At 45.2% G+C, this 27,045-nt stretch overlaps 1 protein-coding gene across 1 annotated transcript in view; it reads right to left on the reverse strand.

Moving 5' to 3' along the window:
• Nucleotides 1-6,364: 6,364 nt before the first annotated feature.
• The window catches only part of LOC120916210 (sacsin-like), a 31,676-nt gene continuing 10,995 nt past the window's right edge, over nt 6,365-27,045 (reverse strand). Inside the window, exons 3-8 of the mRNA XM_040327065.1 lie at nt 26,760-26,842; nt 24,638-24,749; nt 23,368-23,514; nt 20,547-21,942; nt 18,338-18,426; nt 6,365-17,278 (exon numbers count right to left, since the gene is read on the reverse strand). Of these exons, the coding sequence (XP_040182999.1) occupies nt 6,486-17,278; nt 18,338-18,426; nt 20,547-21,942; nt 23,368-23,514; nt 24,638-24,749; nt 26,760-26,842 (12,620 nt within the window). The 3' untranslated portion in view covers nt 6,365-6,485. The remainder of the gene's footprint in view (nt 17,279-18,337; nt 18,427-20,546; nt 21,943-23,367; nt 23,515-24,637; nt 24,750-26,759; nt 26,843-27,045) is intronic.

Here is a 27,045-nt window from a genome sequence, read left to right on the forward strand (position 1 = left end):
CGAACGCGAAAATCCGTCGTGGATCGCCGTAACTCCTAATTTGCATACCCGACGCTGGTTTACGACGGGAAATCCCCCCAGCAGCGGCCACGGTACTGCATCCTAAGATCCGACAGTGTAAAACAATTACACCTGTCGGATCTTATGGATATCTATGCGTAACTGATTCTATGAATCAGCCGCATAGATACTCTGAGAGATACGACGGAGTATCTCGACTGTGAATCTGGCCCTTGCTCCGTAAGTTGCGGCGGCGTAGCGTAAATTGCCCGGCGTAAGCCCGCCTAATTCAAAATAGGCTGGTAGGGGGCGTGTTGTATGTAAATGAATCGTGACCCCACGTAAATGACGCTCCTAACGAACGGCGCATGCGCGCGCATGCTCAGTATCACGTCGAATTTACTCCATAAGATACGCCAGGCCCAATGCCTGTGACGTGAACGTAACCTACGCACAGCCCCATTCACGTACGACTTACGTAAACGGCGTAAAAAGATACGCTTGTTCCGACGTCCATACTTTGCATTGGCTGCGCCTCATATAGCAGGGGTAACTTTACGCCCGACGTAAGCCTAACGTAAACGGCGTAGCGGGCGCAAGTACGTTCGTGAATCGGCGTATCTACCTAATTTACATATTCGACGCGTAAATCTACGGAAGCGCCCCTTGCGGCCAGCGTAAATATTGCACCCAAGATACGACGGCGTAGGAGACTCGTATCTTGGCCAAATCTATGCGTAACTGATTCTAAGAATCAGGCGCATAGATACGACGGCTCACATTCGGACTTACGACGGCGTACGTGGAGATACGCCATCGTAAGTCCACTGTGAATCTGGCCCAATTTTTTTACTTTTTGCTATAATTAATATCCAATAAAAAAAAATTCTCAGTTTAGGCCGATACGTATTCTTCTACATATTTTTGGTAAAAATAAAAATCGCAATAAGCGTTTATCCATTGGTTTGCGCAAACGTTATAGCGTCTACAAAATAGGGGATAGAATTATGACATTTTTTTTTATTATAATTTTTTTTTTTACTAGTAATGGCGGCGATCTGCGATTTTTGTCAGGACTGCGATATTGCGGCGGACACATCAGACACCTTTGACACATTTTTGGGACCATTCACATTTAAACAGCGAACAGTGATATAAATATGCACTGATTACTGTATAAATGTGACTGGCAGGAAAGGGGTTAACACTAGGGGGCGAGGAAGGGGTTAATGTGTACCCCAATTAGTGATTCTTACTGTGGGGGGAGGGGGGTGACTGAGGGAGGTGACCGATGGTTGTCCCTATGTACAAGGGACACACCATCAGTCTCCTCTCCCTGACAGGACGTGGAGCTCTGTGTTTACACACACAGAGCTCCACGTCCCTGTCTCCGCGCCTGCCGATCGCGGGTGCCTGGTGGATATCGCGGCCTGCCAGGCACGTGCATCGGCAACTGACTGACGTGGCGGGCGTGGGCGTGCGCCCCCCAGTGGCCTGGAGGTAGTATAAAGACGGCCTCCCGGCAATTGAGAGCCGCATTGCGGCCGTAAAAACCTGCCGCGCGGGCGGGAAGTGGTTAAATGTCATGCCTGGGGGGGGGGGGTGTATAGTATGCCTGTGAAGCAGCGCTTGTTTCCCGTGCTTAGAACTGTCTCTGCACAAAATGTAATTTCTGAGGGAAAAAAAGTCATTTAAAACCACTCGCGGCTATAATGAATTGTCGGCTCCCGGCAATACAGAGAAAATTCATTCATAAAAAAAAAAAAAATGCATGGGGATCCCCCCAAATTCAATTACCAGGGCCTTCAGGTCTGGTATGGATTTTAAGGGGAACTCCACCCCAAATTAAAAAAAAAATGGCGTGGAGTTCCCCCCCAAAAATCCACACCAGGCCCTGAATCCGAGCATGCAACCTGGCAGGCTGCAGGAAAAGAGGGGGGGGACGAGAGACCCCCACCTCCTGAACTGTACCAGGCCACATGCCCTCAACATTGGGAGGATGCTTTGGGAGTCTGTGACCCCCTCAAAGCACCGTGTCCCCATGTTAATGGGGACAAGGGCCTCATCCCCACAACCCTTGCCCGGTGGTTGTGGGGGTCTGCGGGTGGGGGGCTTATCGGAATCTGGAAGACCCCTTTAACAAACGGGACCCCCAGATCCCGCCCCCCCTATGTGAATTGGTAATGGGGTGCCCCAATCATTTCACAAAGAAAGTGTAACAATTGTAAAAAAAAAACACAGACACCGTTGGGAAAGTCCTTTATTAAAAAAAAAAGATTCCAGCGGTGGTAATCCACTCTCGGTCTCCGCTCCAACGCTGTTGGTATCCTGCAACGGGTGATCTCCTCTCTGGGGTCCAGCGATGAGAAGATCTCCTCTTCGTCCAGGATCCAGCGATGAGATGTCCGCTGTTTCCACCGGAGACACCCCAGGAATGATGCGGCGGGAGCGCAGTGACAGCTCTGATGTAGGTGAGGGCGGGGCCACCCGTCATGTGACCCTGTCCCCCTCTGACGCAAGGGAAAACCCAGGTTTTTCCAGTGAAGTGACGGGTGACCCCGCCCCCCTCTGATGTAATGGCATACCTGCGTAACATCAGAGGGGATCGGGGTCACCCGCACGTCACTGGGAAAGCCTGGGTTTTCCCTTGCATCAGAGGAGGACGGGGTCACGTGACGGGTGGCCCCGCCCTCACTGCGTCATTCCCGTGGTGTCTCTGGAGGAGACAGGTGATGCGCTGTGCTTGATGTGGATCCTGGACCACCCGTCGCAGGATACCGACAGCGTTGGAGCGGAGACCGAGAGTGGATTACCACCGCTAGAATATTTGTTTAATTTTTTTATTTTTAATAAAGGACTTTCCCAACGGTGTCTGTGTTATTTTTTGTTACACTTTCTTTGTGAAATGATAGGGGCACCCCATTACCAATTCACATAGAGGGGGGCCGGGATCTCGGGGTCTCGTTTGTTAAAGGGGTCTTCCAGATTCCGATAAGCCCCCCGCCCGCAGACCCCCACAACCACCGGGCAAGGGTTGTGGGGATGATGCTCTTGTCCCCATCAACATGGGGACATGGTGCTTTGAGGGGTCACAGACTCCCAAAGCATCCCCCCAATGTTGAGGGCATGTGGCCTGGTACGGTCCAGGGGGATTTGGGGGGGCTCTCTCTCTCGCCCCCCCTCTTTTCCTGCGGCCTGACAGGTTGCGTGCTCGGATAAGGGGTCTGGTGTGGATTTTTGGGAGGAACTCATTTTTTTTTTAAATTTCGCTTGGAGTTCCCCTTAGGATCCATACCAGCTTGAAGGCTCTGGAATGGATATTTGGGGGGAACCCCACGTCATTTTATTTGACGTGGGGTTCCCCTTAACCCCCTCAATACCAGGCTTTTATACCCACCTCAATACCAGGCCTATTCTGGCACTTCTCTCGTACAAATCATCATTCTTTTGCTAGAAAATTACTCAGAACCCCCAAACATTATATATGTTTTTTTAGCAGACACCCTAGGGAATAAAACGACGGTCATTGCAACTTTTTATCTTGCACGGTATTTGCGCAATAATTTTCAAACGCCTTTTTTGGGGAAAAAAATGGTTTCATGAATTAAAAAATAACAAAACAGTAAAGCTAGCCCAATTTTTTTGTATACTGTGAAAGACGATGTTACGCCGAGTAAATAGATACTTAACATGTCACGCTTTAAAATTGCGCACACTCATGGAATGGCGCCAAACTTCGGTACTCAAAAATCTCCATAGGCGACGTTATGAAATTTTTTACAGGTTACCAGTTTAGAGTTACAGAGGAGGTCTAGTTCTAGAATTGTTGCTGGCACTCTAAGGCCCCGTACACACGAGAGAATCCATCCGCTGGAATTGATCCGCGGACCGGCTCCAGCGGATAGATCCCCTGGTGTGTACAATCCAGCGGATCTGTTTCCGCTGATTTTTATCCCCTGGGATGGATTTCCAGCGGATAAAAATTTTAAGACATGCTTTAAAATCTATCCGCTTGAATCCATCCCAACGGATTGATCCGCTGGTCTGTACAGACTCACCGGATCAATCCGTCCGAATGGATCCCCCGCATGCATCGTAATGATTCGACGCATGCGTGGAATTCCTTATATGACAGCGTCGCGCACGCCGCCGCGACACGTTATCGCGATGGGATTTCGGTGCGGATTTCGATCCGATGGTGAGTACACTCCATCGGATCAAAATCCTCGCAAATCCTTGAGAGGATTTATCCGCGGAAACGGTCTGGTGGACCGTATCCGCGGATAAATCCTCTCGTGTACACCAGGCCTAACGCACGCGGCGATACCTCACATATGTGGTTTGAACGGCGTTTACATATGTGGGCGGGACTTACGTGTGCGATCGCTTCTGTGCGTGAGCTATCGGGGACAGGGGCGTTTTAATATTTTTTTTATTATAATTTTTATTTTTTTTTACTTTTTATTTTTTTCACTTTTATTCCTATTACAAGGAATGTAAAAATTCCTTGTAATAGGAAATGTGTGTGACAGGTCCTCTTTATGGAGAGAGAGGCGGGGTCAATAAGACCCCACATCTCTCCTCCAGACTGGAAAGCATGAGATCGTGAATTTTTTTTTTACCAATCTCATGCTTACTAGCCGCAATCGCGGCTTTGTTTACTTCCGGGTACCCGGGCGTGACGTCATCACATCGCGCCCGGGCCTCCGACGGTCATAGAGATGACTGGTGACCATCTGGTCACCAGTCATCTCTATGCTTCCTAGCCTGCGCTGGACGATTCTTTTTCCGGGCCCCCGATGGCACGGGAGAGCCCGGAGAAGCGCCGAATGGTGGCGGGAGGGGGGGTCGTATTCTTCTACCTATTTTTGGTATAAAAAAAAATCGCAATAAGCCTTTATTGATTGGTTTGCGCAAAATTTATAGCGTCTACCAAAAATGTTATTGCATTTTTATTAATAATTTTTTCTTCTAGTAATGGCGACGATCAGAGATTTTTATCGTGACTGTGACTTATGGCGGACACATCGGACACTTTTGACACCAGAAGAGGACCGAATCACGGGAGCGCGCCGCGCAAACCCACGGCTGGGCTCTTAAAGGGGACGTACATGTATGCCCTTGTGCCCAGCCGCACCATTCTGCCGATGTATATCTGCGTGCGGCGGTCCTCAAGTGGTTAAAAAGGCTTGTTTTTTTTGTTTAACCCAGCAAGCTTTATGATCCTGTCCTAACCAGGGCCGGGTTAAGGGGTGGGCAGGAGGGATGTCTGCCCTGGGCACTGTGGCATCATGTGAGATGGGGGCACCATAAGGAGTTTGTGTTTTGTGTTGGAAGAGGAAATTTGAGGGGACAGCCAGGAGGTAAAGATTTTTCTATGAGTCAACATTTTGGGGGGTGCTAAGAGTGGTGATTTAGGGGGATTTGTGTTGGGGGGGAATAATATTTGTTAGGAAGGAATTTGTTGGGAATTTGTGCTAGGGGGGCTTGAAGTGGGGGAGACGTGTACTGGGAGGGAACAGTTAAGGGGTAGGGGATTTGTGCTGTTATTTTTTTTTTGGAGGGGGGGGGGCATTTGAGGTGGGGAGGTTGAAGTGTGGGGGGGGAGAAGACGTGTACTAGGAGGGGACAGTTTAGGGGTAGAGGATTTGTGCTGTTATTTTTTTTGGGGGGGTGACATTTGAGGTGGGGGGGTTGAAGTGGGGGGGGGGGGGCGCGGAGACGTGTACTAGGAGGGGACAGTTTAGGGTAGAGGATTTTTGCTCTTATTTTTTGGGGGGGTTGAAGTGTGGGGGGTTCTTGTACTAGGAGGGGACATTTTAGGGTAGAGGATTTTTGCTGTTATTTTTTGGGGGGTAGGGGGGAACATTTGAGGTGGGGGGATTTGGGGGATGGGGGGTATAATGCAGATTACCCGGGGGGGGGGGAGCGTGGCGTAGTTTTCCACAGAAAACCTGATGTTCTGCCAGCTTCTGTCAGACCGGCTGCCGTACACATGGGCCGAATGTGGGCCGGTTTCCATTGAACGGGCCAATACCGCCCCATATTCGGCCCATGTGCACAGGCCCTTAATTCCCACTGTGTTCAATTACATCAGAGCCAGTGGGCGGGGGCGACATGCACGTACGCCCGTCGTGAACCCGGAAGAAAGCCGCAAAGAAGGTTACGGTGCCCGTACGAGTCGCCTGTCAGCAGTATACGTACTCTGGTGGGTCAGCAAGCGGTTTATCCATACAGAAGCATGCAACGTTCCCAATAAACAAAAATGCAGACACAGAATATAGGCAGAAAAAAAAGGTTTACTACAAGTTTTGCATATTGAAAAATAACAATGGTAAAAATAACATTGTACACCCAAAGTGCTTGAAAGTAAAAAAATGTAAGTCAACTTAAAAAGGAAAAAAAAAAAAGTTCCTCTACAAACAAATTTTAGAAAAGATTGTAACAGTGGCTTCTGTGCTGAAGGACATCCATTAGATGGGTTCTCAGAGGCGTACATAACTTGTTATTCTCCGTAAGACGTCCTTGGCCAAAGTGATAACTTCCTCCTCCTTGTCAGAGGCAAAGCCATCATTGGGAATTTGAGGGGGTGAGTGGCAGTCGGGGTACTGAGTTCCTTTGTTATCCACGCCAAGAGCTTTCATTTGTGACACCTGATCTCCAATTGAGCCGAGTTCGCTACGGTACGTGGCTACATCACACGCCAATTGGGCTATGTCAGTGTCCCGGTCAATTTTCCCTTTCTTAATATACTGTGCGGCAAATATCGCCTTTTCCACAGCCTGGTGCACTTTGTAGAACACCCATTCCGTGGACCGATTGACGTCATTTTCTGCGGCCTTCAAGTCACATTCCGCTTGCCTCAGCCATCTTTCAGCCTCCTGAGGTTTTGGTTGCGGACCGTTGCTGTGATAGCGGAAAAAGTCGTAGTTGCATCTAGTTTTACTTGAAAAGTGTTCGCGATTTTGCCTGTGGTGAGAAGCCTCTCTATCCCACTTGCCCCAAAATGTGGAGAAGCCTCCAAAAGAGCTGGAATGGTGATTGGGTGTTGTGTGATTATCTTTCTTCTCACCAGATTCCAATTCTTTGACCCTTTGCTGAATGTATTTAAAAATTTCTGTTGAGATGCCTTCTTGGCCAATGTTTTTGTCTGGGTGGTACTTTAGGTAAAGACGTCTTATAGCCTTGATCCTCTCAACTTGAGGCAGCTGCCATATTTGGCTTAACTGAAGGTCAATGTCTGCTTTAATTTTTTCCACTGAGCTTTCAAACCATCGGTCATCGATCTGTTGTTGGTGAGGCGGTGGGGTGCCAAGGGGAACAAGAGCCTTTGAATTATGGCTTGGAGACCTTTTGAACTGATATAAGTCAAGGACGCTGACTTCAATTGTTTCTTCTTGACCGATGTCTATGCGATACATGGGAAGTTGATAGTTGCCGAACGTTTTTGCTTCCAGTTCCTCGACAACTACAGCATACAGGTATTCCTCATCTTCTCCAGGAACCATGTAGCCCACATAGTCACCTACCCTGAATCTATTCTGAACGCTCATGTCCAAGCAATCATACCATTCATCTGGAATCTTCTCTCCGGGTTTTGGCAAAGTGAAGGCATTTTTGGTTTCCAGCATATTGCTCCACACCTCGTGTTCTTTCAGCACCTCAATCATTTCCTCGGGATCATCGCAGGCAAGCATTTCCGCAACAACAATTAATGAGCTATGGTCTAATTTATTTCTAATCAGATTATTAATTTCTCTTGAAAGGGAATTCATGACTTGAACGGCCTTTCTTCTTTTGGCGAGTTTACTGTGTTCGAGATAAATCTGGCAGCACATGTCAACATATCTCACAAAGACTGTTTTTTCCGAAGTTGTACCCTTTAAAGTGGCGTTCTCGTACACGAGACTGGTCTGTAATTTACAGCAGCATATTAATTTTATTCTTCCAAAGATATTGCTGCAGGTTTGTTCTGCTTCTTTCTGGGTAGTTTTACCATTGCTCTGCTTGCACAGAAGGCAACCCAGACCTTTACAAAATATCGGTGAGACAAGTAGTTCTGTGAAGTTCCTTTTAACTGTGCAGCCTTCTCCAAGCGGACAGGCCTTCAAATTATCGATAGACTCTTCTGTGATGTCAGAAAGCAATCTTGGCCGAATATCTACAGGTAGTAGGCTGAGGAGATGTCTTGTTCTGTGTTGGTTTTCATCCGAGTGAATAAACTTAAATATACCTTTAAGTTTCAACGTGGTGCTATAAGATCGGCAGTCATTTAGAATTAACCCAGATGACTCGTAGAGTTTGCCATCAACAGATGGAAGGTAAAGTGGCTTGAGGTTCTGAAGATCTTTCGGCGCCGGCTTTTCCAGCAACGTAAAAAATTGTTTAGTTGTCTCAGAGACAGTTTTTGTGAGATTAGCGTGCAAAGACGTTTTATCTAGGGTTTCCTCATAAACAGCCGAAAGAACCCGGGCAAAGTGAAATATAGATGCCTCTTCCTCAACCCCTACCTTCTGGAAGAGATTGCTAAAGCATGCCAGCAACGGAGGCAGCTTGTAAAGATATGGACGAAAGTCATCGTGGTTTTGTACATTAAACACAATTTGTTTTGGCTCGGCAAGGGCAACATTGTTCTCTACTAAAATGAAAGGAACATTTTCCAGAGAAACACAGTCTACATCATCAATGTGGTTCTGAAGGAAATCGTAAGCAATCTTTAAGACCTGGCCCCTAGTTTGGAAATGTTCTTTATTGCACTGAGCGTTACAAACGTTTTTCACATTCTCAATTACCTTCTGAACAGGTGGCTCAAGAAGTACCCCACATCTTTCCAAGAACTCAAGCTTTTTCTTGCCGACTATGCACTTCTCTATTAGTGTCATGGAAGTCCAAACCAAATGTTGTTGGTCGTTTTTCCTCACTAGTAGTGATTCTTTGAGCGCTACCGTCAGGTCTTTCCCAGCAAATGAAGGGTGTAAATCTTTTAACTCTTCTTGGACATTCAAAGGAATGATGAATGCAATTTTTCCCACCTCTGAAGGAAAATCGGCACTTACTTTATCCATATCCATAGATAACAAGTAATCAAACATCTCTTTAGCTTTTGCAGTCAGGGATTTTGAGGGGACCATCGTTTTTGCTTCATTTTCTACTTGAGACGCAAATCTGATGACATCATCTTCTGTAAAAGAGCATTTAATTCCAAGTTCTTGCAGAAGTATTTGGAATTGTGGTTTAAACCTTTCAAACAACTTCCAAACATCACTTGGGATAAAATAGTCCTGTAGACCAAATGTAGAGAAGAGTTTTACGGTATGGTCATAGAAGTAGGAGACCGGCTCTAGTACTCCTTGTTTGTTTCTGATCAGTTTGATACTTCTAAGAGAAGAGAAGAGGACATCTTTCTTACTTTGGAAATCTTGAGAGCTTTGCAGTGCCACAATCAGCCGTAGAAGTCCCAATAATTTATTTTCATTGAGGAACTTTAGATGAAGAAGAAGGAAATCCGTAATTAATTGAAGTTCATTGATTATTGGAATGTTCATTATTTTGGCAGCTTTTTGGTTAAAACTGGTATTTTTAAGGAACGCTGTCTGTGAGTCAATTTCTGAAAGTTTAAGAGATTCTACATCGAGTGCAGTGAGTACATAGATCTTTTGGCATCCATTCAGTCTTTGTCTTTTGCCATCAAAGGTTTCAAACAAAGGTACACAATGTAGATCTTTTATGTTTTTTGGGTTGCTTTGTTTTTGGAGCTGTGATAAGATCCAGGCCAGAATCATGTCCAGATCCCATCTTTCCAATGACTCCCACTTAAGGTCTGTTTTGGAGCTCAGACGCTCGAGAACATTTCCAACATTTTCTGGGTCAATCAGATAGGGCCTAAAGAAATCAATAATACTTAAAGGAAATAAACTCAATTTTAATTCGGGGAATCCCAATTTCAGCATGTATTTGGCAATGTCACTGCCACATGGAAAGATCAAATCTTTGATGTCAGCAAAAGAAAGGATTTTTGGTTCCTTTTCGTAACACACCGGCAAAATTGCCCAGTTTTTGAAATTAGAAACGATAGTCTCAAAATGTGCTTTCCTATAGTCCCTTTTTTGCTTGGAGATTTCCCTTTCGAAGAATTCCCACAATCTTTTCAGCCAGCTTTCTATCTCTTTGGAAAGGGGAAGGCCGCACTTGCTTTTGGAAGAAGACAAGTCATGAAATGGCCCTAAGTGTCTCTTAACAAAACTGACAGAATTTGCAAGAGTAAAGGATTTTAAAAATCCACGATCTGTCAAAAACGGGTTATCACATGTAGCAAACTGATTACTTTCTTCTGGGAAAAGCTCAGAGAATCTGGAAAAAAATTTCGGATCATCTTTGTCAAAGGTGCGGAGTATTTCATCCTTAGTCACTAGTAAAGGAACCCCCTGCAGGTCAACTGAGTTCTTTGAACAGTCTTTCAAGCAGTAATCTAACAACTTATTGCAATATTTCTCCTTTCTAAAAAGAGACATGGAGATGGGACCAGGAAGAACTTGTCCATGAGGAAGTAGCCTTAAGAACTCACACAAGGTCTGGGGACTAAGTTCAAATACAGGTACACCAGCTGATTTCAGTTCATTGCATAGAAAATTCTTGATTCCTCCAAACGCAATAGGCATGTTAATATTTTGGAGTATATTTCCAATTTCTTTAGATTCTTCTTGGGAAAGAAAGAAGGGCTCCTCTACAATTGTGGCTTTTCCAATACTTGACCACTCAACATGAACACTTGTCATAGTTACAAAGTTTTCTTTCACTTTATGCATTTTGTATATTGGAATCACTTGTGCTTTACTTTTAAAAATTGTCAAGTAGACTTCCTTAACTAAGGTTTGCCATTGAGGTGGCACAGATATATTCACAGATGGAAAATGATCCAAATATGAATTCAAAAACAAACTGCAAGAGTCAACATTTGGAAAAATGAGTGGTTCCCTTTTCTGCTTGGTAACTATTTTGCACAAGAACTTGAGAACGCAACAGTAGAGTGGAGCTATAATGTCTGATAACAAAAACTCATTCCATTCAGTCTTTGGGCTATCACCATCCTCTATGCAGATGCCTCTCCTTGCTGAATCAACAATAAAATTAGCATTGACATGTACAGGGAGACCAGTTTCTAGAGGGAAAGGCAAGGTGCAGAAAGCTCTACCCTTCCAGTCGGTTGGAAGGCGGTCTGGAAGGTGACCTGAGATTGGAAGGTAGGTTGCGACAGCACCATGCGGAATCATTGTTTGATGTAAACGACCAGAAACTTTCTTCAGGGTGTCCAGGCCTTCCGTACCCACCTGCTTGGCTACAAGCCAGTCTGTTGCCCTGCTAGAGTCATTTCGAGCTATTTTCAGTCTGTATATCACTTGGAATGGTGAGGTGTCAGACAAATCTGCAGAATTCCCAGCCAGCTTGGAAAACTTTTGTTGGAAAGAAGCCAACCTTTCTTTATCCTGATCATTTATTTTAGATTCAATTGAGAGGATCTCAGTTAAATGTCCACTGGTAGTCATTTCAGAAAAACTTATTCTCCTGATGTTATTCAAGAACAAAATCATGTTGTCAGCATCATTCTTTAATTCCTCGCACATACTTTTAATATCCTCCAGTGTTGAAGTTTGGTCACTGATTTTGGACTCCGACACTGTGTTTGACATCCTGAGCGGTAGACGAAAAAGAGTGCCCTCTTCCAGATTGAAATTCGAAGGCAAGAATGTATCATACACGTCCATAAATGTGAGCTTAAATTCGTTATTCACAGAGAACATGCCACCTGGGCTGGATTCATCAGCACTTTCCAAAAACATAAGATTAGGGTCAAAGATGCACAAGGTGGCGTCACCTGTGACAAAAGATGGACAATCTGTTATGTGGTATACGGAATTAAAGCCAAGTCCAAACTTTCCAGTTTTGTCTAATCGATCTTCTTTGCCACCTATTCCCAGCTGCTGAATGCCATCAATATCTTTGGACTCAAATATATTGTTGTTGTAAACACAAAGAGCTGGACCTTGTAATTTATTCCACTGATCGCCAAAGGTGCTTTTTGTCTGGTGAGTTCTGCAGTCCAACACAAAATGAATTTCAGAAGCTTCGGAGTCATCTGCGTTCTGAATGAGTTCCTTCAAAATATCTTTCTTTGAAGAGTACTCCTTTATAATGTTCTTGATACGGGTGGTGAGCTGCTCCTTGGCACCGAATTGTGAGACCCACTTGGAGAGACCACCGACTTTCAATTTTTGAAGGGTGTAATGAATTTTTGTTTTGACCCCCAATATTGATACCACGGCTCGAGGAACAAGCTCATGGCAGAAATGTAGGGTTTCATTACAGGGAAGCCAGGGAGTATCATAGTAAAATATTTTATCCACGTGACGCAATACGCCTTGCTTGTCTGGTAAAAAAACTAGCTGCCTATCTATCAGATTATGTGAATTTTGAGTCATCAAGCTGTGATTAATTAAGTGCAATGCCAGTTGGAATTCACTTGCTGAAAGAGGTCTTTCTCCTTTCTCTACAGCCATCCGTTTCAAAACAGAAAGATAATCTTCAGTAGAAAATTCCTCCTGAAGTCCGACACAAGTCCAGAGTTCATTGAAGGTTTCATAATCTTTTGGCAGTTTATGCAAATAAGGGAGCGCATGAAAAGGAAGCTTCTTTGCAACCACTTTCACTGGGACAAACTCATCATCAGCGTAGACAAAGTGCATACTAGAGACTTTCTCCTTTACTTGGGCAGCAAGATTCGGCTGTTTTTTTACCTGTTTATTTAAAAAATTGTAGCAGCTTTTGGCCACCCGAGACATTTCTTCAGAATTTAACAAGTTTGGTGCTTTACAAGCTTCTTCCAGTTGAGATAGCACAGTTGAGAAAGAAGGAGACTGATCAAGCCCTAAGAACGACAGTAACGGTTCGGACAACTTGACTTTTTCCAAATTTTCTTTGCCTAGCACTGGTTCCACCAGGCAGACAAGTGCTCTGTGCTTGTAATGATAAAGTCCTTTTGACTTCATTAAAGTCAGATTTCCTGAGACATCTTCTTTTTTAGGTGGTATTGCAGGAAGAAACACAATGTCTCTGAATTCTCCACAATGGGCAGCATTGGGTTCTTGTTGAAGTAGGTCATTTAACAATTCCAAAACGCAACAGATTTGTTTTAGAGCTTTTGTTCTGTCAATCGTCCAGATATTTGGTATTCTACTGGTTCTTGCCATGAGCTCTTCCATGGGTAATCTGTCCTTCAGCATCCCTAAAATCTGTAGACGTGCCAGTCTTTCTGGTTTGAGAAACTCAACTCCTTCAGGAAAACGTCTTTCTTCGGGATCATACAGTATGGAGACTTTTCCCATTGGATGCACCAGTTTTCCAATTAGCTGCAATTTCCCATCAGATGATGGAATGCAAGGTTTTGATGACAGTATATTATCCAGGCTTTTATTTTGTAGATCAATGGCATAAAGTACTAGCATATCTCTGTCTTTTGCATTTATGGCATCCAGATTTTGAAGAAGGATCTCTTTGTAGAACCTTTCAGTACTGTAAAAATTATTCTGCAGCTCCTCGAGGCAACCACAGGCATGGAGACTTTCCCTCACCCATTGGGGGAGACTTACTGACAAATTTGGCTTTTTAAGAACAGAGGAGAACACCTTTATGGCAATACTTTGAATGGCCAGGTTTTCAAAATCTTCTAGTTCGAGAAAGCAAGCGTGTTTTATGGTGCACCATTCCTGACCATTGCCAACGAGGGTGGGGATTGAATTTCCAAATCCAAAAGTTATTGCCTGGTAGAAGCTCTTCACAGCTCCCGTGAAGAATGTGTTGACTTTGCTGATGTCTGGCCAGAAGGTATAGTAGTAGTAGTCCTTCAAGTCACCCTTCTGGTGTAGTATCTGCATCTGTGACAGGGCAGTGATGGCAGCGACTAGTAAAGCATCACAGAGTAACTTCTTATTCCAGTCACCCTTTACAGTTGTGTCCCACAGGTTTTTCCGATTGGACATGACGGCAAAAGCTGCATTTATATGAAAAGGAAGTCCAGAGGACACTGGGAGGGGGAGGAAACAGAAGACCATCCCCTGGAAGTCTTCTAAATCTGGGGCCCATTTTCCAGTGCTGTGATCTTTCTTTAGTGGAATGGCAAGTCCAGAAGCTGGAAAAGAAATAATATTGTCATCTTGCATGAACATCTGGAACGATTCCTTGATTCCGAGGCTAGATTGTATAAGAAAGTATTTATCGTCATCTTTCACTGCTTTCCGTACGCTAATTTTTATGATTTTTGATGTGGTGATGTCCACCAAGGTTTCCGTGGGCACAGTCAGTTTTTTGGAGACATTTATTTGCTCCTTTTGTAAGAGAACATTCTGAGGCACAGTCAGTCTTTCAAGGATATCTTTCCGAAGATGCACTTTGGTCAATTGATCTTCAGGGTTAAATCCCTTGTTTAGGCAATTTAATTCCACTTCTTTGACATTCTTTATGAAAATCAAGAGAATATCTGAAAAACTCTCAAAATCGCTTATGAGCATGTTGATCTCTTCTTCGCTGAATGCTTGGTGACAGATTTTCGATTTGTTTGCTTCTTCTTCGCTCCGAAACGGTAAGCGAATAAGCGTCCCATCAAAGTTAAAAGGTTCTTCTGCAAAGTTGCAACCGAACACCCCAATGAATGGCTGGAACTGGTCAGGAAAAGTATAAAGAAGTTTTGCATTATTTTGAAGATTCAGCTTCATTCCCGGGTTATTGCTCGGAATGTGTTTCTGCAAGTGATTCACATTTGGGTCAAATATGATTAAGGTGGAACTGCTCATTATTGCTGGTACATCGGTGATATGGTACACGGTATTAAAACCCAAGCCAAATTTTCCAATTTTTTTCATCTGAGTTTCCTTAGTGGCTGCTCCGATACGGGTAATGTTGATAAAATCCTTATCTGCAAATTTGCTGTCGTTATAAGACCACAAGGCCGGCCCGTGACAGCTAGCCATGCCTGGATCTATTAGGGTTTTTCGGGAGTCCAAATTGTGTCTCCTGTCCACCAAGAATTTGCAAACTGTTGCATCTGCATCATCTGCATTTTGTAAAAGTTCTTTAAAAACTTCAGAGTGTTCACTGTATTCTCGAAGGATGTTTTTAATGCGAAGAGTCACTGGTTCATTTTGGCCCCAGGCTTCGAAAAATTCTGGCTTCAAGACCTTGGTGCTCAGAAGTTGGATCTTCAGAAACTTTGCTGTTGCCACAGAAACCTCATCATGTACAATAAAACAGTCTGTATCTGTAAAGTTATCAGACATATTCTGTTTATCAATGTCACAGAAGAGAGTTTTAGAGAGTGGTTCGAGGCTAAATCCATTGTTTTCAGACTGGACTGGTATAAGAAGGTCATCTGTTCCCTGTATAGAATTTGTTTTCATCCAGTCCAAGACTGAGAGTGCAAGTTTCAAGTCTTTGGAAGTGCGGACATTAGAACAAGCATCACCTAAGCGCTGTTTTACCGTATGCAGTACATTGACGACATCTTGGTTTGATAAGGTTTTCTTTACCCCACATTTTGAGAAAAGGTTTTGGTAAGTCAAGTAAGCGGGTGGAACTTTTTTGGTAAAGGAGCTTAAATCCAAACCTTCAGGATAGGACAAAACAATTTCATCTGGGCAGGAAAAATTATCTCCATTCCAAATCATGACTTCCGAAAGAAGATCATTGTGCAGCTGGAGAAGGTTATCTTGTATGTACTTGTAAATATTATGAAGTTTCCTTTCAAGAGAATAATAATCCATCTGAGAATATTTTTGGCCGAGGACTTTAAGACTTTCAATCACTTTTGCAGAAGGTGGTGGTTTGCTTAAGCCAAGGCGGTCATTTGCCTCTTTTTTAAAGTCATCGGTTAGAGGCATTGAAAATTCCACTATGTCACGGTAGGCCACGTCTCTGAGGTTTTCTGGTTCACCAAAAACCATCTGTGAGTTGTGAGTTTTAGCTGGGACCCAGGAAAGGTTGCAGAGCCTCTTTAAGTTGGCCAAAGTAAACTGAGACAAAACCGATGTTTCATTGCAAACCCTTATAAGCGCTTTGGCCTTTTTTAAAGAGCTTGGGCCTTTTTTTATTCTCTTGCAACTTAAAGTTTCAGCAATCTGCAAAACATCATCAGGTGTAATTTTGTGGATGGAGTCTTTAATCCCCAATTGCTTCAGTGATGTTAAAACCGAATCTTCCCGAAAGTTTGAAGGGGGAAATTGATGCGTGTCAAACAGCTCTTTCAGTATATCCACGTTCGGATCAAAGAGAGAAGACGGTTGTTTGAGGCTACCGTTACACTGCATGAAGCTAAGGCTTCTGCATAGGTTCGTCAGCTGGTCATTCTGGGCAAATAGCACATGTCCGTTTCTCAAGATCCACAACATCGTCTTCTCAATTTCAGCTGGGAAAGCAGAGTAGCTGCTGGTTTGGATGGCTTTCGCCATCAGTAAAGCCACATCTTTTGCATTGAGCAATCTGATTTGCATTAGTTGGAGAAGCCTCTGGTCTAAAGCATCTCTGCATTTTATTAACACATCTGGAAACATCAGGCTGTCCGAGACAGCGGGGACAGTGTCCTTGTCTACGGCTGCTAAGTGGACAGCAGCCACCAGTTTTGAGGACGGGGCCGCAATACAAGGGGCGCTGCAGAAGATTGGCAGCTTGTACAAAATTTCCAGCTCTGGAGACGTGAATGAGTAGGCCTGAGAAAGGACTTCACCAAACCGCTTTAGGTGATCTTTAGGGGCATCTGTAAGTACTTTTGTAACCTGATCCAGATTTAAATGTGACAACGTTTTTAGGATGTTATTTGGCGTTGGTGCTAAAATGTACACGTCCAGATTTTTGTGCCAAAGCCAAGAATTCTCTTCCCGTATGATGGTGCAACCAGCTTTCTCCAGCAGCTTAGATGTACAGTCATCCAAGAGGTGCCCGTCTTTATTTTTCAGAAGCAACGTTGTTTTCTTTTTCAGCCGGGCAAGTTGAATATTTGACGACTTCCCTGTGACTTTATTTAGTGGCACAATCGGTTGGTTTTCAAAGTGGTGCAGAGTGGAATATCTTTGGAGGAAGGTCCAGAGAGTATTGATCCATTGAATCGGTGGACTGTCCCGTTCTTGGGGGTTCCAGTTGACAATGTCAAGATGGTTTCTCCACCTCTGAGGAAGAGCTTCATGTAGTTTTCCAAGAACCACATCTTCATTTAGGCACACAAGATTCTTGAACGTTTCTAAAGCAGAAAAAAAAAATAAGCAAAAAGGGGAAGGTAAGTATTTATTCTTGGAGAAATACAGGAGATAGAAACAAACCCACTTCTTTGCTCTGACTAGGAAAAACATTGGTGTGCTTTGACCTCCAGTAGAGTTCCCCCCCTTTCATGACCAGGCCATTGTTTATGATACGGCACTGTGTTATTTTAACTGAAAATTGCACGGTTGTGTGACTCTGTACCCAATTTTAATTTATGTAATTTTTCTCCCACAAATAGAGATTTCTTTAGGTGTGTTGCCTTGTGAGTTTATGTGAAATCTCCGTTAATAGCTGTAAAATATTGTAAATATAAAATATAGTTCAACTAGCTTTGTATCAGGGCCACCAAGAAGAATTAGACTAAGCAGACAAGACGGTGCCTAGGCTTGTGTATACAAACAATGGAGATCCAAATCCTCATTGTTTTGCACCTACTCACTTCAAAGGATCCCATGCTGGGATATGCAATGAAGGGAGGTCAACCCGTAATCAATACTTAACTTCCCGGGAAAATATTATTAAATCTCCTGCCCAGAATAGTCACCAGGATTTGCATTAAAGGGGGCTGACTTATGCAAAGTATAGGAATTGGAGATGTAGTAAGCCCTCTGATCAAGATCCAAGCTGACCTTCTCCCAGCACTGACCAAAGCTGTGTGCAGTACCGCGTTTGACCTGAGGTGGGGGGCGCCGGAGCCAAGCAAAGCCGAATAGCGCTGATTGCAGCCAATCGGCGCCATTTAGAAAGACACGTAAATACTCAGTTTTCAAGGTTTGCTGAGGTGTCCTCAGGCCTTTACGGACGTTTCCGAGGCTCTCCGGAACCCCCCCCCACCACTGTCCGCATGCGGTATTGCATGCCATTGAAGTCAATGGGGAACAAAAATATTTTCGTTTCCATTGACTTCAATGGGGAAACAGTCTTTGATATGCGAGTACTTTGGATTACGAGTATTCTCCTGGAACGGATTATGCACGTAATCCGAGGTTTCTCTGTACCCTTTTATATTACGGTATCCAAGCAGGATAAATGCACTTACTTGCTTTCCCAGTCTTTGAGAAGAATGTGCGTAGATCTTCTGGTAAATCTTCAGGAATAAATCGATCTGCCAATCCAGGCAATAAAATTCTGGAAGACATCAAGCAAAAAAAAATGATTTTTTTTAATTGTCTCTGATAAGCACAATTTTAAAGTGAATATAAATAAAAGGGAAGTAGGTTATGTACATTTTGAACCCCTTCATGACAGAGGGTAAAACAAACCTGAACTCCCAGGCCCAATTTTGCAACTTTGACATGTGTTAGTAAAACTGTACATACAGCGGTTAACAGGGGACTATTCCTTGCAATGATATCAATGATGAGGCAAATTCCTCCCAATGATACCAACGATGGTGAACTATTCCTCCCCCTAATACCAAATGTGGAGAGGTTTACTCCCACTGATGCCAGGAAAATGTCCACTCCTGCTGGCCACAGTTAGGCCTCCTCTAAAGTCTGATGGACAACAAACTGTCCCTTTGTTTAGAAAGTTTGGAGACCCCTGCCCTAGAGTATGTGTCAGGTCACTTGAGGCCAGGTGACAGATGCACACCATTGGGGTCAGGAGTGCACCGCTAAGGTAGTGGACCCTACGACTGACTGCTGCGGACGGAACACTGGGTGGTTAAGGAAGGCAGGTCCACTGGAGCACCAACACAGATCCCACAGGGAGCTAGAGCCTAAGATTCCCCAGGGCGCGGAGTCTAAGAGCCAGCAGGTGTTCACCAGAGCCTCTAGTGGTGAGGATGGACTGCGCTGCAACTGGTTCCAGGTCGCGGCCCCCAGGGTCTCCCAGCTCACGCTCATGGTAGGCTACAGGAGGATAGAGAGGAAGCAGCAGCCCAGGATGACAAGAGATGATAAGGAGATAAGACAAAGGTCGGGGTGACTAGCAGACAAGGATGAACATAGAGCACGCCAAAGGTCAGGGTCACAAGCAGGCAGGGATAGTCGCGAACACGCCAAGATCGGTAACTGGAATCAGACGTAGAAGACAAATCAAGTCACACACGAAAGCTAAACACACAATATTGATCAGCACGGCTGGCTTGCAGTGCACAGGTTAATATAGAGTCCTCTGATAGGGCCTGGGGTGGAGCCAGGCTTAGAGGAGAGATTACTTAAGCAACCAGGTGAGAGTGGCTGGCCTCTTAGTCTGAGCACATGGAGGAGAGGTAAGCTGACAGACAAACTTTACTGCATAACCAGGACAGTATGGCACCACAGAAGTGAAAATAGAAAACGTCACCTACCCTTTGTTTTAGATATAATTACCGTACATACTCGAGTATAAGCCCACGAGTCAGTGTACCTTGGGCGTCCATTTTTAAAAACTCGCGGCTTCCTCCTGGGCCCGTCCCGTTCCGTGGTAGGCATTTGACACTGTGTTCAGTGTTACGCCTATCACAGGCGTTCTTTCATCCTCGGACTCGGTTTTCCAGCAGACACTGTGTTCAGTGTTCCGTCTATCACAAACCTTCTATTGTCCGAGGATGAAAGAACGTCCGTGATTGGCGGAACACTGAACACAGTGTCAATCGCCTATCACGGAACAGGACGGGACCAGGAGGAAGCTGCAAGTTTTAAAAAATGGACGTCCGCAGCGCAGCCTGTCAAGAATTTCAGGTACGCTGAAATGTGCACAGTGAGGTTGTCATGGGCACAGGGAGGTAATGGGCACAGGGAGGATTGGCACAGTGAGGTAATGGGCACAGTGAGGTAATGGGCACAGTGAATTTGTAATGGGCACAGTGAGGTTGTAATGGGCACAGTGAGGATGGGCACAGTGATGTTGCAATGGGCACAGTGAGGTTGTAATGGGCCCAGTGAGGTTGTAATGGGCACAGTGAGGTATTAATGGGCACAATGAGGATGGGCATAGTGAAGTTGCAATGGGCACAGTGACGTTGTAATGGGCACAGTGATGTTGTAATGGGCACAGTGAAGTTGCAATGGGCACAGTGAGGCTGGACACAGTGAGGCGTGCAAATGGGCATTGTTAACCCTCTTTTCCGCTTCCAGTAGCTGCTGCATTCTCACCCTAGGCTTATACTCAAGTCAATACGTTTTTGCCAGTTTTTTGTGGTAAAATTAGGTGCCTTGGCTTATACGCAGGTCGGCTTATTTTCGAGTATATACGGTATTATAAGTTAGTAAAATTAATATTTCCCCATAGCAAAACATGTTAGCACTCTATGGCTGGCTCACCTTGGAAAGTCTTTGCCGTCAATGTAGACCATGCCATTGCGTTCTGTGTTCTGGTAACTTGTGAATTTTCCATCTGCCAATGGCAACAGCTGAAGATTGAGTAACTCATCGTACCGTCCATCGCTGATGGCATACTTCAGGAGCATCATTTTTTTTTCACGAGAGACCCCGTGCCAGCCATCTTTGTGTAAGAACTTTCTCACCAGAGTGGGAGAAACACTGTCCAGCTTTGTAGCCAACTGTAGAGATGAATAGACCTGCCTGGGGACTTTAACGAGTGGAGTCTTTAACAGCAGAAGAACTTCCTCTAAGCACACAGAGAGTTTGTCTTCGAATTCTCTTTCCAGTAGAAAAACCGCTTCAGTGGCCGTTACCCAACGGGATTGGTCAGCTATCTGGAATACTCTTTCCTTCATCAGTTTTTCGACCAATTGTCTGGCAAGTTTGTGCCATATCTTTTTGTGTTGAGTCCTTTCTGGGTCTGGCCAGACTTTGTAAATTACATCAGCTGGTATTTTGGACGACTTGACCAAAGACACCGTATTACAGACCGCATGTGTGTAGAGTAGAGGCAGAACTTGTTCCACCAAAATATGGTTCCACTTAGCAGCCTCGTCATGTTGCTGGTCTATTTCTGGCCACTTTAGGCTTCTCCTGTCATCAGTGAGGTCGAAACAGCCGTTAATGATCAACGGTAGACCTGTCCTGTTTTCCTCCTTGTCTGGAAGTGGCAATATGCAACTTAAGCGGCCACCATAGTCCATGCAGGCCTCAGATAAGGGATAGGCCAAGTCAAGTGCTGGTTTGTTGCAGAGTTTGTTGCTCAGTTCAGTCAAGTCTGGAAAGAGGTTTCCTTGAATGTTACTGGAGGTCACTAACCACTTACTAACTTTTTTTTCTCTTCCAAGCTGCTTCAGATTTGTTACCTTAATTTGGGTCATGATGTCAAGATCCGCTGACTTATTCCCAAAATTCTCTTCGGTAGACACTTCAACAGTAAGGAGAGTGGTCAACGCTCCACTACGGTCAATATTCTTGAGAGCTACTCTAGTAACATGGCGAAGGAAGAGGAGGCTGATGCTAGCGTCCCTGACGAAAGAATCAAAGAGCTCCTGAACCCTCTCAGAGTCGTAGATATTATCGGAAATTTCAGAAGGATCGAGTCGCAGAGGGAAGCGAAAGAGAGTTCCATTGAAGTGGCCAGAGTTGAGAATCTCCTCCCAACGCCCTAAGCCAAGAGCCTCCAGGGCTTTTTGGAAAGGTTGGAACTGGTCAGAAAGTTTCTCAAAGTCTTGTCTTTCTTTATCCAAGTTCCACAGGCATCCTCCTCTGCGAAAAATGCGTTCTTGTGGATCCAGAAACCCAATATTTTTGCTGCTAAAGATTGCTGGGTGATCTGTGCATTAAAGAAAACAACGCATAAGAAGCTTTGCAAAGAAGAGTTACAACTACAAAGCAATTAACAAATTAACGCAAGCAGCCATACCCTTCATTATTCCCAGGTTCACCGGCATATCAATAGTCATGAGGACATGTAGAGCTAGACTTTCCATCAATCTCTGTTCTACACCAGGGAAACCACTCCGTGCAGTCTTAGGGTAAGGTGACCAGATTTTCAAAATGAAATCCGGGGACGTTTTTTTATTTTTTTATTGGCAAATGGTAAACTATTTTATTCACATATTTTCCTCAAATATATGCAGTCAGTGGTGTAGGGCGGGTTGTCAGCGCCCGGGATAGGGCAATAAATTTGCACCCCCCGCCAGACTTTTAGCACTCCCTGAGTCCCTTCCACTAGTACAGTATTACTGACCAACTTGATTCCTTCACCTACCTGACCACTACAGTGACCTACCTGATTCCTACACTGACCTACTGGACCACTACACTGACCTACCTGATTCCTACACTGACCTACCTGACCACTACACTGACCTACCTGATTCCTACACTGACCACTACACTGACCTACCTGATTCCTACACTGACCACTACACTGACCTACCTGATTCCTACACTGATCTATCTGTTCCCTACACTGACCAGTACATTGACCTACATGATTCCTACACTAACCACTACACAGACCTACCTGATCCCTACACTGACCTACCCGATTCCTACACTGACCACTACACTAACCTACCTGATTCCTACACTGACCTACCTGTTCCCTGCACTAACCACTACACTGACCTACCTGACCACTGCACCGACCAACCTTATCCCTACAATGACCTACCTGATTCCTACACTGACCACTACACTGACCAACCTTATCCCTACACTGACCTACCTGATTCCTACACTGACCACTACACTTACCTACCTGATCCCTACACTGACCTACCCGATTCCTACACGGACCACTACACCAACCTACCTGATTCCTACACTGACCACTACACTGACCTACCTGATTCCTACACTGACCACTACACTGACCTACCTGATTCCTACACTGACCACTACACTGACCTACCTGACTCCTACACTGACCACTACACTGACCTACCTGACTCCTACACTGACCTACTGTGGACTGTGGAAAGAAAAGTGGAAGCCCAGTATTGGAGCGTGGCTGTGGGGCCCTAGGGCAGATCAGAGCTGGAGGATATGATAATAATATCACAGGGAGGCTTCAGGGGCCCCCTGGAGCTAGGGGCGGGGGTTGCGATTGTGACCCCTGCAACCCCTTATGCTACGCCCATGTGCCTGTATGTGAACTTTGGAGGACAATCTATGAAATATTTCTTCAATGTTTCAGCTTTTCGCACATAGCGGATTGACTCCTTGAGGCCAAAACGACCCTCCGGCTGACCTGTAATGTGGTAGACCGAGTTGAACCCGAGTCCAAATCTTCCAACGGTGTCGGGGTCTTTGCGCTTGATGCTGTTTCCGGGTTTTTGGATCCCCTCCCAGTCTTGATCGGTAAAGATCTCGTTGTTGTAGGCCAGAAGAGCCGGGCCTGAGGGAAGAAAGCAATGCATGAAAAAGAATACAGAAGGCAATAGAGGAAATATCTGAACATCTGACAATTTGGGGGGGAGATTTACTAAAACTGGAGAGTGCAAAATCTGGTGCAGCTCTGCAGAGAAACCAATCAGCTTCCAGGTTTTATGGTCAAAGCTTCATTGAACAAGCTGAAGTTAGAAGCCGATTGGCTCCCATGAACAGCTGCACCGGTTTTAGTAAATCTCCCCCTTTATCTCTTGCTCCTCATGCCAAAATGTTGCAAATCAGCTTTTAAAATAAAAGAAAAATGAGAGAAAAGTTAAAAAAACATGCAAACCGTCCACCCAGTTTCTGCTCAGCCACGTGACCATATTAGGTCAATGAGGTCACAAGCATCTCCGCCCCCAAAGTTACGTGCGGCTACGGGCGGGGAATTCTCTAGCCGCAGCTCATTGGGTGCCCATTTGGTGGCAGTAATGACTTCCGTCATGCTCCAGTCTGAACTCAAGTTCAGATCAAACCCATGCTCATCCCTTCAACCCCCTCAACCCTACACTCCATCCAACCCCCCCCCCAAGTTTTGGACAGAGTGGAGAGGGATCCGACCCCCTGTCAGGTTTTTATTGATGTTTGTGCCCCCGTTAGGGGTATTTGCCCTGTTTGCCATTATCACTGAGAGTGAAAGGAAATTCTACATGTTGGGTTGCCACCAGGACAGGAATAGAAGGGAAATCTTCCAATGAGGACACTAGTTCTGGGACTCCTTTGACGGGATTTCCACTCACTTCCCGTTTTGGCTATGGGACAGGACGTGAAGGGAAATCTCCCCAATGGGGACACTAGTTCTGGGACTCCTTTGACGGGATTAACTCTCACTTCCCGTTTTGGCTATGGGATAAGAAGTGAAGGGAAATCTCCCTCTCGGAAAATTTGAGAACCAGTTCTTAAATATTTCTTGCCGGAAATTCTGACAGAAAAAATCCGATGGGGCCTACACACAGTCGTAATTTCCAACCAAAAGCTCACATCGAACTTTTCTTGTCGGAATTTCTGACCGTGTGTACGCGGCATTACTCTATTCAAAACGGAAAAAAAAGTTTTACCGATAGTTCTAAATATGTTAAAAAATGTTTTACCTTGGACGACATGGAGGTCTTTGGAATGTAAAGTTTCTGTTCCGTATTGTCTTTCATCATAAACAAAAACGACTTCAGTCGCTTTAGCGTCATCGGCGTTCTGAATCAGTTCCTGAAAGTGTAAAAAATAGAAGTTATTTATACAAAACATGGCACTTTTTGTTTTTCCGAGTCCTCCCTGTATTGCCCGTTGATTCTGCCAGTAGATCCATTATATTCCCACTTTCTGTGGTAGGGTGACAATGCTGTTTGTCCTGAAGTGAACTGACACAAGGGTGTTGTCACCCTGTGGACGGGGAGTCTTAGATGGAGCTGTTGTTTTAAATTTACTTTAATTAAGAGGCAAAAAAAAGGCCAATTCCAGTTAACAATTTCCAAGCAGCTAGGGCATCACTCCCAACTGTCCCAGAATTCGAGGGACTGTCCCGGATTTGGAACAAAGTCCCTCTCTGTCCCTCTTTCCTCCACATTTATCCCTCATTTTGGTCTGATCTATATAGTTATATAGGGCAGGGTCTAATGGTGATGTCACCGGATGGCCACGTCCCATGGCTATATAAGAACCGGCAGAGAGGGGAGCTGGCACAATGATGGAAGACCGCGTCGGAGGAGGAGCAGTTCGGGGGCGGAGAAGAGAGCAGTGGTGGAGAAGACCAGGAGGAAGAAGGCCGGAGGGAGAAGACCAGGAGGAACAAAGACCGGAGGGAGAAGACCAGGAGGGAGAAGACCAGGAGGAAGAAGAAGACCAGGAGGAAGAAGAAGACCAGGAGGAAGAAGAAGACCAGGAGGAAGAAGACCAGGAGGAAGAAGACCAGGAGGAAGAAGATCAGGAGGAAGAAGATCAGGAGGAAGAAGATCAGGAGGGAGAAGACCAGGAGGGAGAAGACCAGGAGGGAGAAGACCAGGAGGAAGAAGACCAGAAGGAAAAAGACCAGGAGGAAGAAGACCAGGAGGAAGAAGACCAGGAGGAATAATACCAGGAGGAAGAAGACCAGGAGGAAGAAGACCAGAGGGAGAAGACCAGGAGGGAGAAGACCAGGAGGGAGAAGACCAGGAGGGTGAAGACCAGGAGGGAGAAGACCAGGAGGGAGAAGACCAGGAGGGAGAAGCCCAGAAGGGAGAAGACCAGGAGGGAGAAGACCAGGAGGGAGAAGACCAGGAGGAAGAAGACCAGGAGAAGACCAGGAGGAAGAAGACCAGGGGGAGAAGACCATGAGGAAGAAGACCGGAGGGAGAAGACCAGGAGGAAGAAGACCGGAGGGAGAAGATCGGAAGATTTTTAATAAGACTTGTCGAAACCGTCTCTTGTTTTTTATGTACACTACACACTGCTTTTTTTGGAGGTGAAAGGGTAGGAGTACAATGTACCCCATACTCATTGGCACATTGGCATAGGCGGGAGGGGCTGGGATCTGGGCCCCCCCCTTTCCTGACCTGCCCTGCTGCATGCTCGTATAAGGGTCTGGAATGGATCTTGGGGGGGGGGGGGGCACACCGTTTTTCTTTTTTTGGTGCAGTGTTTCCCCTCAAAATCCATACCAGACCGAAGGGTCTGGTATGGTCATGGGGAGAGACCCCACGCAATTTTTTTTCCATTTTGGCGCGGGGTTCCATTTTAGGATCCATAACAGACCTAAAGAGCCCTGTAACACTTAACACTTTCCCCCTCCTGTACTCCAAATCTTAAATCAGTCCCTGGCCCTTAACAATTTTTATAGTTTTGAAGGGAGTGAGGAAGGGATAGAACCCCCATTGGATTTTCCTGTGGTCTAGGCCCCCCAATGATCAGATCTCCCCACATTTCCTTTCTGTACAGCAAGTGATGGGAAAAGCTTTTCGGGGGGGGGGGGGGGCACAGATTGCAAGAAAACACTGGAAAGGACTATAGCCTCTGTCAGGTTTTTATTGTGGTCTGTAGCTTCCTGCCCTGATGACAACCCCCTATCCCCCCAATTGTATCCTGGGGTGTCACAGAGACAGGAAGTGAGGTGAAATCTCCCCAGTGGGGTCATGGACAGCAATGTAGACTTCGTAGACATATTCGCGTTTCCACAATTTGTTGGGTTTTATGGAAAGCTTCATCGTAGGTTTCTTAAATTCAAAAGGAAATCAGTTCACTTACTTTAAGGATCTGTCCTCCGTCCGGGTATTTTCGCAAAATATTCTGTAACTGGATGAGGAAGGGCGGGGCCCTCTGGAAGAAATCTGCAGAGAGGTTTTTTATCATAAAATTTGGACCTTTTAGTAACTTTAGAGTTTCACAAATTATTTCCTGACACAATATTATCATGAGCTCCAGTCCAGTGACTTTGCCTAGGCCGAGATGATGTCATCAGTCTGCTGCAGACAGGGGGAAGCATTACTTAGATCACTTACATCAGTGTCCACAGAGAGTCCCTTCCTTACAT

This window comes from Rana temporaria, chromosome 10 (assembly GCF_905171775.1).
Source record: "Rana temporaria chromosome 10, aRanTem1.1, whole genome shotgun sequence".
Taxonomy (NCBI): Eukaryota; Metazoa; Chordata; class Amphibia; order Anura; family Ranidae; genus Rana; species Rana temporaria.